Consider the following 14,685-nt stretch of genomic DNA (forward strand, 5'->3'; position numbering starts at 1 on the left):
GCTCACCACCCTCAGTGTCAAAAATTTCTCCCTTCTCTCTAGTCTACATCTCCCCTCTAAAACACAACAGAAGCTTAAAAATATTTAAAAAATAAAAAAATGCAACTTATCTAAGGTAGGGGAATGTCCACTGGTACAGCTGCCCAGACTCTGTACTTCCAGTAAAAAAAAAATACCAAAGTGACAAAAGCTCAACTGTTGGTGCTTTACCCTGTCTTAAAACTACACAAGGAAGGAACTACCCTGTCTGTGACTAAAAGTAACTGTAATAAAATGACTGGTGATTAAACATCCACTTCAGAACAGCGAGGCTGAAATTACCTCTTCAGCTTTTTATATTAAAATAATCGCAAAGCACTCAGCTTGAACAACTGCTGAAAGCCCAGACAGCAAAGAGGCAATTAATAACACAACATGGACCTGCTAATTAAGCACAAAGCACCAGTAACTTCCTGCCAGAGGAGATGTTCAGCTGCTAACAGTGTATGGTGTCAGTCACGTGAGAGACCTCTATCTGCAGCTACATCCATGCACAGTGTCCAAGCAGCCAGGAGCAGGCGTGTGGAGCCACGACAAGACCAATGGCTGATCTGTGCCCAGAAATGGCTGATCTGTGCCCAGAATGATCTGTGCTCCCTGCACCGTGTGCCCGTGGGGCCTCGGGGGCTGAGGAGCACAGCCCATGCTCAACCTGGAGGGTTGGGCTTCATGAGTCTTTCCAGAGCCAGCTCGAGCAGCAGAAAGCACGAGCTGGGGCAAACCCCCCAGCAAGGCAGCTCTGTGGGTTTTCAGTCTTCCCCTGGTAACGGAGAATCACAGAAGGGTTTAGGTTGGAAGGGACCTTTAAAGGTCCAACGTCCCTGCTGTGAGCAGGAACAGCTTCTGTAGTTAATTGCTGCTGCATGGATATGACAGTGACTTCCCCTGTAAAACCATGTCAGGAATTTTAAATTTACAGAGACTAGTATCTCAGGATCTCCTAACTCCCTCAGCTCAAGCAGACCCGACGTGATGCCACCGCCCCCCCAGCCCCTTCTGCCAGCGGGCGCGTAGTGCGAGCGTGCAGAGGAGCAAACGCAGGGCTGAGAAAACCCCAGCAGAGCAAGCTCTGATTAGCAACTGCTTAAACCACAGAGGTCAACGTTCAGGACACTGATAAAATCCAGACGTGGCTCACGCTGTGCCTGGCTCTTCCTGCCATGAAATCCCACAGCCTGTCTCTGAGCTCTGGACTGGTTTATCAGACCTCCCTCAATCCTCTGTAACAGCTGCTTCCAGATTCTTCAGGCACTAATCGACCGCTGAGCAATCTCTCCATTCATAAGACAAATACTTTTTGTAACCAAATCACATGTTCAAAGTGTTGTACATTTAAACACTGACCTAAAATGAACAAGAGAAGTTTAACACACGGAAGGTGTTACCCAGAAGTGAAAAATGTGACAGCACAGCCCTTTTTTTTTTTCTTTTTTTAATATATTTTTTTTTTACATTATTTTTTTTCTCTTCTCTTTATAAGCGACCTAAAATACGCACACAAATCCAACATACCCTTCCCCTGGAGCTGCAGCAGTCCTGGTATGAGGTTCTCTTTTGGACACCCATCTTGTTAATGGAGAATTGGTCCCCGGTGACTTGGCACTGACTGACAGCACTTCAAGGTGAGGATACACCCTGCGGGACGACGCAGCGAGCTGAAGCAGCACACGAAAGGATTCACCATCCCTGTGACGACTCCTGGGTACAAAGGCCCCGGGTGACACCCAGCAGCCTGTCCTGGGACTGCCATCCTGCCAACGCCACCAGCTCGGGTTGGGCAGCTGGCGATCGACTCCCACGCCCACCGGGACGTTGTTTCGGTCCATAACTCTGAGTCTCCTACAGAGCCACGTACAGCATTTCGTCAACGCTGCGAGATCGCTGCTTTCGTGTCATGAACCATAACAGGAGTTTGTTAGTATTCTGGCTTAGCAGGAAATTTTTTTAAAAAATTAAAAAAAAATAAAATAAAAAAAAATAATCACGGAAAGAAAAGGATGGTTGGGGGTTAAAAGCAGCTCTGGACATTACGAAGCAGGGAATTCTTTTTATCATGATTAAAATTTTAAACATTTTAGCATAATCATAAATTAAGAGTTAAAACGCAGAGGCGCTAGTAATAAAATATTAAATAGAGGGTGACAGTGGCTGAAAGCTGAATGGCTCACTCTGAACGAAACCCCGTCGTTCAGCACGCCTACGGGCTCCCTTACGAGACCGTGCTGCTGAGTGACAGACACATCAAAGCACACAGGGAAGCTTCTCACGGCCAGTTGGAACAACAAACTGCCTGATGGAATGGCGAGAGATGAACAAGTTATTTATGTTGCAAAAAGTACTTAAATACTCAATAAAGACATAACAAACCCCACCCCGCCCCACTGTTATCAGACGCCACGTTGTGGTAGAACATCAGACAAACTCACAAATTTACCACAAAAATGTGTGGCAAAAAGAATATTTTATATATATGTATATATATAAATTTTTATATTTATGCCAATGTACTCACTCAGTACAAATAGCAAAATAGTTATACCATTTCCTAAATACAAAATATAGCTTTCCAAAAAAATGAAACACACATTAGATATAAACCATCCAAAACTTGAACGATTGAAAACTGTATTCAAAATTAAATGACCCAGAGCAGGTCTCTTTCTGAAAAGTTCCCTTCATATCGGCAAGAAGCCTTACTACTGAAAACGTAATTCAATGCCTCTCAATGAGAGAGAGAAAGAGCGAGACAGAAAGAGAAAGTGGACGTTGGGACAGACTGACAAACAGGAGAATCCAGTAAAACAAACAGAAACTCTACACGGCTCAACTAAGCACACAAGTTAAGGGAAAAACACACAGTAAACAGACGAGAGTAACTTAAAAACCATTTACAGACTATTCTTTGTTATTTAAAAATAACAAAAATGAAAAATGACGTGACCCCAACTACACTCTGCTGGGCCCTAAGAGCCACGGGTGAGGCTGCCGGGCTCCACGGCCACAGCAGCCTCCCACGGGCAGAGGAGAGAAACAAACATCTGAATGAGGCCCTAGGGAGACAGCACGAAACCATCCGGAGAGCTGGAGCACCCAAAAAATTCACACGCCTCACGATACGACCGCATGGTCTGGAGTGGGTTGGTTTTACATTCTGTAACAGCAAAAAAACATCTTTTTTTTTTTTTTTTCTCTAATTGAGACATGACAATCTAGAAACTAGACCTGGGGACTCTTGGTATTAAAAACAAAAAATCACTTCAATACTGCAATGAGCTCAACAGACTACAAAGATGCAACAGCTCAGGATGAAGTGAAATTTTCAAGAATGTTTAAAAGTGATGTAATTTGCCCCCTACTTGGAGTCAAGTCAAGCTGAAGATGTACACCACTAACGACTGGGAAAGGGCTGGTTAAGGGGGATTCCTGCGCTTGGAAGGTGGTGGAGAAATCGCTTCTTCTCTCCTTAATCCTTGATTATCTGTCAAAGCTTCTACTGACTATGCAATTCATGGATCCCTAAAAGCTGCTTCTGGTCTTTAAAGCCAGTAGGATATTTATGTCTTTTTTTAAAAATGCAATATGAAACTGAGGGAGAGGGAAGGAAAACCGTGAAAAGGATGGAAGGGAAGAGGCTGGTTTGGGAATGGCTAATGCAGCTTCGTGGGATTCTAACCCATCAGTCAGAGGGAGAGACTCAGAGGAGCTCCCTCCTCAGCCAGGCAGAACAGTTGTCTCAAATTGAAGGTATTTCAAAGGGTAAGATTTTAAGAGCAAAATTTGATTGATAGTTCCCCTTCATTTCTTCACTTTGTTGGAGCCACCGAGCCCTCGCTCTGCACAGTTACAGGTAAGAGACCCGGGAACCGTGAGTCACGGGCAGATGGGGAGCACCTACCTCTGGCCACCCACAGCACAAGGAACTCACTGCTCGGTCACTGCAGGTAGTGACATTTTTCACTGCCACCTACCACAGACAGCAAAGGGCAGGACTGGCTCTCCCTCTGAGCTGGGAAACACGCCGACCCTCCACCTCCTGACAGCCCCGGGCCACGGCCCGCGGCGCAGGCATCACACGGTTCTGCTTCACAAGATATTCTAGTCAAGAGAAGGGATGTGAAGAAGGAAGAGGAGGAAAAAAGTAAACGTGGTAACATGAATTACCTTCTAACAACAATAACAACTGACCAGATATGCTTTAAATTCAGAGAGCAGCCCACCCACCGCCAGGGAGGTTTGGGGATCTGGCGAGGGTGCAGTGCCACGCCCCAGTGACACAAAGCATAGCTCCTCAGCAGTATTGGCACTACGGGTCCCAAACGCTACGGGCACAGCCCTGGGTGCTAGATGCTGCAGTTGGCCACGGGTGTGCTCTTTAGAGAAGAGGGCCACTTTTTGACAGAAGCAATCAGGTCCACACAGCCTAATCCAGAGTCGGAAGGTCTGAGAGGATCTGGGAAATCATCACTTTTTTCTTCACAGAACTTCTGCAGGAAAAGAGAAGCAAGCAGAAAAGTTAGGGATGACTAACAAAAGCCATTCCCTCACTTCTAGGTAGTTCCTTTCACCATGGAAGTGTTTTTCACAAGCAGACGTGAAACTACGAGTGAATATCAGAACATAGCACTCTGACACAGAGCAGGGATACTCTCCTTCCACTCTCTCTTATCTTCCTTTTTAATTATTTTTTTAAGTTCATAACTTTATATACAAAATAGTTTAATTTAGAAAATGAAGCGTATCGCCTAGTGAACCTTCTGGTGGTTTAGGACAGCAACAGAGTTAACTAGAGCCAAGTAACACACAGTGGACAATAGGACTCCAGAATCCCCCAGGTTCTTGCTACTCATTCATAATCAAAGCCCCTTTCACCCCTCTGAAAAAGGCACCTCCTAAAAGCATAATGTTTCCTAGTAACAGCTGATGGGGCAGCTCCTTTCTAACAAAGCCTCAGCATGTGGCACAATCACAGTAGCCACGGCATTCTACCAAAACTTGTTTTCATTTTACATTATTGTAACCCTGGGGACAACTTCAGCATAGTACAGGCTTGTACTTACTCAAGAAGCCTGAAGTTTTGTAACTACAGCCATACTTCACAACGCTTTTACCTCTGTCACGCTGCCAGCGATCTACACTCCTTCCTAATAAAGTACTAGACTGTAACAGCAGATGACAAAACATACAGCAGTTGAACAAGACCCAGACTCAACCATCTCATACGAATTCCAACCTCTTACTGGTTTTAGTAACTCTCCATTCTAGCCACGGGTGTTATATTCTTAATTCAGCACGATGGGCATTTCAGCCCACCTCTCAAAGCATGGTGACACATTCTGCAGGAAAGCCTTACTCAACAAAAGTATGTGTGGCAGGAAAGAACCCAGAAACTCAAACCCATTACTTACTTGACTAACTAAAACGAGCCAGCCATGTTGTTCCCCTGGTTTTGCAATGACACGAGCAGATCATCTATTTTCTTGATATTCTGGTTGGTTGCCATAGCTGAGGGCAGTGGGGGAGTCTCGGGTATCTGCTGGGAGAGGAGCGCCGGCACCGCCGCCTGCCCTTCGCCCTGGGGCTGTCCTGGCTGACTTATGGCCATCAGCTCGTCCGGCAGCGTAGCTGGTCCAGATGTTAGCAGCTGGCCACAGTCTGAGAAGCAGCAAGTGAAGAACAAAGGACCGTTTAAACGAGGTCAATGCATGCAGTGTAGCCAACTCCTTTACATATATCCATACTGACTACGAGCTGCGTAGAACGTGACGTGTGGTTTGGCTGACGTGGCCACCTTTGCCCACCTTTGCCCACCACTCCCCTGGGCCACAGGCCCATGTTCAAGGTACATGTGTTGAACAGATGGACTCTGCACCATGACCAAACGTCCCAGAGGACAACACCCAGCAGGAAGAAAAACAAAATGCACAGCTTAAGAGCAGTGCTGAATATGCCCGTCCTTTGTCTTTCTGAATTACAGATCCATCGTCTTCAGTTCAGCCAAGGTATCCACTGCCTCCTCCCACAGACCTGCAAATCATGTCTCACCTCCTACCATGAGCATGATCTTCAGCTTGGCTGCACATGGCCCAATTGTCAAAGAGCTGAGACAGCAGAGCATGTGCTCTGGTATAACCACACACCAAGACACAGCTCAGGCTTTCTGTCCACATCTTTTATGAGCTGTTGCAACTATCACCTGCACCTGCTCATTCTGGAGCTCCACGAGTACGTACAGCCCTTTGCTGACAGAGGAAAGGACCGACAGCCCAACGAGCTTCTCAGAGAGGCTCAGTGCAGGGAGGAGACTGGGAAAAGTGCAGGCTTATAAAGTCACAGGGGTTTCAAATAAATTTCAAAAGATAATTTTCTAGACTACGCAGCTTCAAAAAAACTGCTTTTCTTCAACAATGGGTGGAGAAAGCCACAGCATAAATTGTGAAAACCAAACAAAGCAAGAGAAAGGTCAGTGGAACTGCCTTAAAAAAAAGTTATGCTCTCTTAACATGTGCAGACATGGATTCAATACACTATTTGTATATCCATTAATAATATTTTATCTATATTATGTAGATACTTATCTCTATACAGATACAACTGTAAGCTGGTTTGGTCACATGTTAACCCTGCATGTAAGACCAGCAGGCATTTAAGCTGAGAGCTCTCACGTAGACCCAGCAGCCTGAGGAGTATGTATACCCTCAGCTGTAGTGCTGTTACTTATTCCAGGCTTTTATTTTTAAAGCTATCTTAGAACTGAACCACCACGGTCTTGTGGACTCCAGTGAGTAGCTCTTCTAAACTGTAAACTCACAACTGGGCATCTGGCACTTACTGTTCTGAATGCCAAACAGGAATATTCCTGATGTTTGCTGAGATGAAGCAGGAGAGTTCTGCAGCTGGTTGATGGCACCTCCCGCTGTGTTGTGAAATAAAGAAGCTTGCTGCTGTGGAGGAGAAGCAGTTCCCTGCATTCCGGCCATGCTGCTTTGGGAAGAGTACATAGGAGACTGCTGCAGCTCTTGCTGGCTCATACTGTTCTGCAGGGCAGACATGGAAGCTGAAGAGATGAAGAGGGTGACTTGTTGCTCTTGAGAACTCGGTGACCCTTGGACCAACTGAATCTGGGGTGAGTTATGGAAGATGGCTGGCTGCTGTGCTTCAGCCTGGCTGGATCCAGGATTCTGGAGAGAAGACACCGTGGTCTGACTCTGGAATTGCATGGGCTGCTGCTCCTGGTTCATTGATGCCATGTTAGTCTGTGGATGAAAAATAGACTGGCCTTGTTGCTCCTGATTGGTAACTGGGTTTTGGTTTGGACTGAAAATCATGTTCTGCTTCTGAGAAGCAATTGTACTCATGGCATTCTGATTACTGAACATCATGTTCTGCTGTTGCTGCTGCTGCTGCTCTTGAGATGGAGGACTGCTCTGGATAGCAACTATTGAATGCTGAGGCTGGAAGATCGCTCCTTGTTGGTTCTGGGGAATTGAGCTGGACTGGATGGAGCCCAACGACACTTGAGACTGAAACAAACCTTGCTGAGCAGGCTGAGTCTGGGGCTGTTCCTGGGGAAGCATAGAACTCTGGATATGAGGGATCTGTGTCTGCTGTTGGAAAGAAGTCTGCTGTTCAGTGTTTGTCGCTGTCTGAAGAGGAGAAATGGAATTTGGGCTTGTAAAGAATGACATCTGTTCTTCCTGCGTTGCAGGGTTGCTCATAGAGCTCTGGGAGAGGAACATGTTGGCAGACTGCTGGTCTTGAGGAACTGAGGAGCTCTGTAAAACACCCATGGCGTTCTGTGAGTGGAACATGGGAGGCTGCAGTTGGTCTGAGGAATTAGTACTGGTCTGGTTGTGGACAATGGAATTTGGACTGTGGAAAATAGAGCCTTGTGTTTCCTGTGATATATTCTGAGTGTCACCGATAGGATTCTGAGAGTGAAAAAGCTGAGCCTGTGAATGTGGAGACTGCTGCATAAAGCTTCCCGACTGAATGGACATGATTTCTCCACCCTGCTGGAACAGACCACCTCCTTGCTGTTGAGTTCCACTTGCCTGGACAGTCATCATGTTCTTGGTAGATGAGAAGAGATTCACTTGAGATTGACTTTCTCCACTATGCTGCATTTGAACCATTGTCTGAAACACAGTACTTTGCATCTGTTTACTCTGTCCTGAAGCTTCTTCTCCATCTGCAGAATTTGATGCCTGAAACATAGCGGGTCCATTGTTGGAGACCTGCTGCTGAGCCGTGGGAGTAGTCTCACCTCCAGAAACGCCAGGAGATGAAGAGAATAATTCACACTGCATCTGCATGTCTTCGTTTGTTGATAACCCACTCATCATGTGAGAAGCCTGCTGATAAACAGGTGACTGCTGGAGCGCTCCGTTCCCCGAGCTTGTTGAAGAGAACAAATCAGACTGCATCTGCGTTGCAGCCTGGCAAATGTTTTGCTGCATTCCTATCACCATTGCTGCAGAAGTCTCCATCGCCTGCTGCTGCTGCTGCTGCTGTTGTTGCTGTTGATTGGACAGTGCATTTTCAGGCTGTGAGTGAACGTTTTCAGCTCGTCCCGGTAGAAGGTTCTCTGGTCTGGAATGGACAGCTGTGTCCGATGAGGAAAATATCCCAGGATTCACACTGTTTTGTATCTGGCTAACTTGCTGGAAGAGATCTGCATTGAGCTGATCTTGAACATCCTCGCTGCTGTCTGAACCAGAAAATAAAACAGAAGACAACTGCTGTTGAGCTTCCAAGACCTGTTGCACCAAGTCAACATTCCTGTTGCTGCCAGTGGCAGTGTTTGTTGGAAAATTCCCAGCCTGCAGTTGCTGTATAGTGTTCTGTAACTGATTCACGCCACTCGCCGATGAGAAAATGCTGGATGAAATCTGCTGCTGCAATGCCTGTGCTGGTTCTGGGAGTGCAGGCTGCTGTGGCTGCGATGCTTCGGTTAACTGCGACAGCGTGACCACTGTGCCATCTGACTGCAAGACCTCCCTGGTTTGGGACTCTCTCGTCTGGAACTGTGCAGCTTGTTGCAGTAATGCATCACTGTTTTGGAGCTGACCTGGAGTTGAGACTGCTGAAAAGCTGCCAGGCTGGGAAATGTCCTGTGTTTGGATCGTAGTTAGTGTCTCTGGGTTATACACCTTCGGTGGTATTTGCTGCTGGTTTTCATTTTCAGAAGGTAAATGGGAAGCAGAAGTTGATATGCCAGACATACTGTTTTCCAATGTTTGCTGAGTTGGTCCAACCACGTTAGAAGCCTGCAAAGAGCAACACGTGCAGCGACTCGTGAGCGTACTCGGTTCTGCCCAGGGAATCTCCCCCAGTCTGCAGCGTTCAGAACGACCAGAGGGGAGATCTGATGGCTGCCTATCTCTTATACAGAAACAAACAAGTAAGCAAATGACTAGCAGTGGAAATGCTACTGAAGGAAGGAGCCAATTCTTCTAAAATTTAATTATTCAATTTAATGAAAACAATGCTACAAAGACATTGAAATAATATTCTTAGAGTAATTTGCTAGTTCTGAGTCACAGGACAAAGAAAATCCCTTGTAGTGTCACCACCTAATCAATCTGAATGTGGGAACAAGATAAGTTACTTTCAAAGGAAATTGCCTATTATTTAATCTCCCTGTCTGTGATCCCATGTTTTGCCCAGACCCATCTCAGACATTCCGTTTTCCCTGCGTGTTACTCTTCTCCACTATTAGAACATGGACTGATGGGTGCATGTGACTGAGGCAATTAAATCTACTGTCTTCAGATCACAACCAAACTTACCTTGAAGACAGAGGGAGATCTTTTTTCTGCACTTACTTCCATTGGAGCCACATCTTCACTCTTGATCATACTGCTTGGCATGAGTGGAGTTATCAAGGCACTAGGAAGAATGTTCACCTTCTCCAGGTTACAGCCAGTGGCCTTCACTGCTGCAGTCACAAATTAAAAGAAGGGAAAGGGAACATTAACACTGGCTATACAAAGAGAGGCCTTCTAGTGGTGGCCAGCTTTCTGTGTCAGTTGCCCTACCACAAGAGCTCTCATCCTCATGTAAGACGGTCACACAGAGAGAACACTTGAAATAATCCTAGAAAACCAGTGAAAACTTCAGAGGTTATTTTAAAGACTAACAGCAAACTAACTCACTAACTCATTCACAGGTTGTGGGTGGCTTCAGAAAGACAAGACCCAGGACCCAAGGTGTTTGGCTGTGAAGTTGGCAGGGAAGACAATTTGAGTGAGATCATCCTAAAATAAGTCTACTTCAGGACAGCCAGACACACCATGCATTTAAAGACAGCAGTCACTGGTTTTCTATAGCACAGTCACAATTTATAAGCTTTTCTTTTCTACATGCTTAATCATGTTGTGTTCATCAGAAACAGTAAAGAAAAAAACTGATTTAAGTAATTAAAACAAATCCCACTGGGACACAGATTAGATTCTAGCAATGGTGTCTTCATTCACAGCGACGTATTTGGTTGGAAGAATGAAAAAACCCAAGTGAGATTAATAATGAAAAAGAAGTTTCAAAAACAGAGAAACACTGTTGGGTTTGGTCTTTTACTATGTTTTTGTAACACTTCGTTTAGACCTTCTGAGCAATTATCTTATCAACACCACCACCCCTTTCTGTTTTCTCCCAAAGCTGGCAACTGAATCCATCATTAACCACTCAAAACCAATTCTCCAGCACTACTGCAGGACTAGAGGGCAAAGACCTGGACTATATGGTGGTCCACACCCACACACCTTTCTTGAGTTTTGCATAGCAGCTCAGAGTTAGAAATTCCTTGTCCTGAAACATAACTTGTCACTGAAGCCTGTCAAGTCTTAAAATCTTTAAAAGACTCTTAAAATGTTAGAACTAAGAATCCCTAATGGCTTTGGGAAGCCATTTTTTTTTTTTTTTTTTTCCTAATGGCTTTGGGAAGCCATGTGGTTTGTTTTTTTTTTTTTTACAAATGCAGATGTTGCAGTAGAAACTATTTTAAGGAAATTTCACAGGTACTTCAGACAAAGCAGAATTGCCTGTGACAGGAGGAGAAAGGCCCTGCAGCTCAGTACCTGACTGTACATGTACATTCAGCCAGGGCTCCTGGAAATTATGCCACTTAAGAAATCATCAGTACAGAGATTCTGCTCCCAGTGAAAGGAAACAGGAAGGAAGGAGCATCTCCCTGGATCCCCACAGGCTGGGACATCAGCAGAGACAAAGGACCTAAAGCAGACAAAATTGCCTGACTTCTGTTTCACCGTCAACCTAGACCAGAAGAAGTCTAGGAATGAACGATTAAAAAAGAGCTGGCTAGCAGAAAACCCACACAAGAAAGTAAATTAAGATTTGTTGCATAAATTAAACACAGGACACGAAGAACAGAAACAGCACACTGTGTTCTTAGGAACAGCAGATGTCCTGAAGCAGTTGGTATCTTCCCTTGGTTAAGCCTCCACACTAAATCAGATGGATGCCAGGCTTGTCCTGATACATTAGTTATTACCTCCTTCATCTTTTTAATCTTGATACTAGAAAACTTACCAGTCTTTTTTTTCAGCTTGCTTCATTGGCATAAATATTTTTGCATATTTCTCCCCCAAATATTCTCTGCAGGTTTAAACTCATCGTATCTTGTATTATCCTCCCTAACAAGTTGTAAAGTCAACTTGTAAATACATCCCCTGCCAAGACTGAGCTATTAACTTCAAACATGAGCTTCATGATTTTAACCTGAAGCTATGGATTCCTATCAAACTTGTGATCACACTGTTCCTTTGCTTACCTTTCAACCCACTACCACCAGAGCATGCTATGGAAATTTCCAGCCACCTTTGTACACCACCAGAGCTTTAACAAACGACTCAAGAACCATTTCCTTCCTCCACTGCATTTCAATATCAGAAGGATCAATTCACTTCACACTTAAAAACCAGGCAAACCTAAAAATTGCTCCCTTGGAGCAAAGCAGCAAACTTTGTGTGGAATGAATGGTCAGGGGGAAAAAAAAAAAAAAAAATCAGATCTAACGTGGCTGAAGGGAAGAAGCCCAAATCCTCAGTATTAACATTCTTACCCAGACCTGTTGACAGCAGCCTTCTAAAACCACTGGACAGCTTCTGAAAAACACCAGGTTGGCACCTTGGTGTTTCTCAATACTCAGTTCTCCTCCATTTATTCCCTAACCTTTATATGTGGCTTTGCTTAAATTAACACCGCACAGTTTCTAAATCCTTTGTATTAACCCCCATCTTAGGCTTCTTTCTTTTTTATTCTTCACTTGCAAGCACAGTAAATGCAGATCAGACCTCAGGGCCTGAGGCATAAAAAGGGTAAAGAATTTTTTTTAATTATTCTTGTTTGCAAAGTTTTTGTTCTCTGCTAGCTCATGTTAAAATATACTTAGAAAAATACTAACATAAAGTAAAATATTCAGAATCAGAAAACAAACCTCACTGTAAGAATACAGCCAGCTTTTATAAGCACAGACTTATCTTCACAGGATGTCTGATTCATTCCTCCAAATTTGGGTAGGAATTTATACTTAAATTATTAACAACAATGATAAGAATCAATTTAGTACCTTTTATAGCCTCTTCAAAAGAACAATGTTGGGCTGGGCTGGAGATTTCCTTCTTCACATTAACATTCAGAGTACCAGCTGTTGAGACAAAACACATTGAGAACTTCCTTATGTTAAAACAGCAAACAAGCAAAAAAAAACCACACACAAAGCAAAACAAAACAGTAACTTATATCTTAAAAAAGTAAGGATCTTTGCAACCCACACAAACTTTTGCACTTTGTTGTAATATAGATAAACAAAAATACATTATATGGTCAAACTTAACACTCCTCAGAATAAAGCTTGGTGTTATTTTTCAGATGTATTTGGTGTGCTGTATGGAATATGTTGACTTTTTTCCTGCTCAGCTTCATTTTGAACCTTATAGTAGAAATGGATGCTGTTTTATAAGAACAGCTTCCTCCATGCAGCTGAAATTTGAGATACTTGCCACATAAATGAGAAAAGCCAAGCCCTTGGATTTCATTATTTAACAGAATGAACCTTGACAGCAAGAGGAGTTTGGAAAGATCCACGTTAATTAACATTTCTGTTGTACAGAGTAAATAATATGAAATCAGAAATAAGATGCTTAGCAGGTGAAACTGCCCACTCCTTCCCCCAGTTTTCTATTTTACATACATGTATCTGGAGTGTATGTAAATGGTTGCACATCGTGTGATCTTCCAGCATTGGTCACCACATAAATTCCCACAGAAACAGCTGAGGTTATTTGCTGGTCATGATATGGTGGCACCTTCACAATAAGGTGATTCTGCAATGCAAATATAATAAAAACATCACATTAGAAATCTTCTTTCACTGCTATTGACCTTAATTGTCAATAATTAATTGTTTGCATCTACCAAAACAGAGAAAGATACTGATAAAATGCCATAAAAACAAAGACATTGGGGAAACATGGCCAAATTACACTTTCAGTGAAGTAAACTGGTAACTAACTTGTACTACTAGAAGAGAGGTGTGAAACATCTGCCTATATGATGCTCACCAGCACCTTCAGGGAGGTGCAGAAAGGAAAGACATGAAGTCCAGCACTTCAAACATAAGTGTGTGTCTAACACGCCTCATTGAACTGCCACAAGTTTGCCATCAAACCCTGCTGGAGGTGGGCACGTGTCCATTGTGCTGAGTCAGGTCTCTGTGGTCAGTGGGAGCAGATGGAGGCTGCAGTTTCACCTTACACTTAAGAGGATTTAGCACTGAGCAGCCATCAGGAGCTAGGCCTGTGACCAGCACCCGTCGCCAGGACTCACACCAAGTGATCAGTCTACTCCCCAGCCACCTCCACCCCACGGGAAGGGGGAGACCCCTCCTGCCAGAGCAGGCACAGAACGCTGCCTTCAGGACAGGGAGCAAGGTGGCGTTTGCTGGATGCCATTTCCCTCTAATAATTTCTGCAATTTCAGTCCAATAGTCCATAAAGAGACTTAGTTGTCTCAAAAAGAATAAACAAGGATTTTGTAAAACATTTCAGGGTGGAACAGAAATTCAGCCAAGTATAAAGACTACGGCAGACACACAATCTGCTTCCCCTCAGTAGTCATCTCACGTGTCCTTCTGGACAAACTGTATTAGGCCTTTTCACTACACTGGATGTAAAGGGCAAAGACTTGCTCACCAAGTTCATGGGCCTCACTCCCACTGTGGCATCCGCATTCTCAATTAGAAATGGAACGATTATACTTGTGTAAACCCAAAACAATGATACTCCACTGGACTCACTAAAGAACTTATTTGAAGAAAAGGAGTATTACTGCTACAAGTGCACAGGAAGAGGCAAAGGCTTATTTAACTTTTCTTTGGAAACACAAGCTGGAGTATATTTATTTAGCGACAACGACTATAACAATACAAAAGTACCTGATGAAATAATTCCATGTCTATTTCAGCTTCTGCCTTCCAAGAATTCTCATCTAAATGAAAGTTAAAAAAACATCATTTATTGCACATCCATATAAAGTAATTCATTTTAGTGCCTTTGATTGTGCTTCTACAACTAAACCTCATCAGCCAACCAAACCCAAGCACGCTCTGCTCAGCACCCCAAGCCATTA

The 14,685-nt window shown here is 44.0% G+C and overlaps 1 protein-coding gene across 1 annotated transcript in view; it reads right to left on the reverse strand.

Annotated features, from left to right (window-relative positions):
* Positions 1-4,465: 4,465 nt before the first annotated feature.
* NFAT5 (nuclear factor of activated T-cells 5, tonicity-responsive) overlaps positions 4,466-14,685 on the reverse strand; it is a 38,343-nt gene continuing 28,123 nt past the window's right edge. The window contains exons 7-13 of the mRNA XM_008940199.1: positions 14,492-14,544; positions 13,250-13,382; positions 12,626-12,703; positions 9,828-9,976; positions 6,869-9,305; positions 5,445-5,691; positions 4,466-4,523 (exon numbers count right to left, since the gene is read on the reverse strand). Coding sequence (XP_008938447.1) covers positions 5,453-5,691; positions 6,869-9,305; positions 9,828-9,976; positions 12,626-12,703; positions 13,250-13,382; positions 14,492-14,544 — 3,089 coding nt within the window. The 3' untranslated portion in view covers positions 4,466-4,523; positions 5,445-5,452. The remainder of the gene's footprint in view (positions 4,524-5,444; positions 5,692-6,868; positions 9,306-9,827; positions 9,977-12,625; positions 12,704-13,249; positions 13,383-14,491; positions 14,545-14,685) is intronic.

This window comes from Merops nubicus, unplaced genomic scaffold, assembly GCF_000691845.1.
Source record: "Merops nubicus isolate BGI_N331 unplaced genomic scaffold, ASM69184v1 scaffold33545, whole genome shotgun sequence".
Classification (NCBI taxonomy): domain Eukaryota; kingdom Metazoa; phylum Chordata; class Aves; order Coraciiformes; family Meropidae; genus Merops; species Merops nubicus.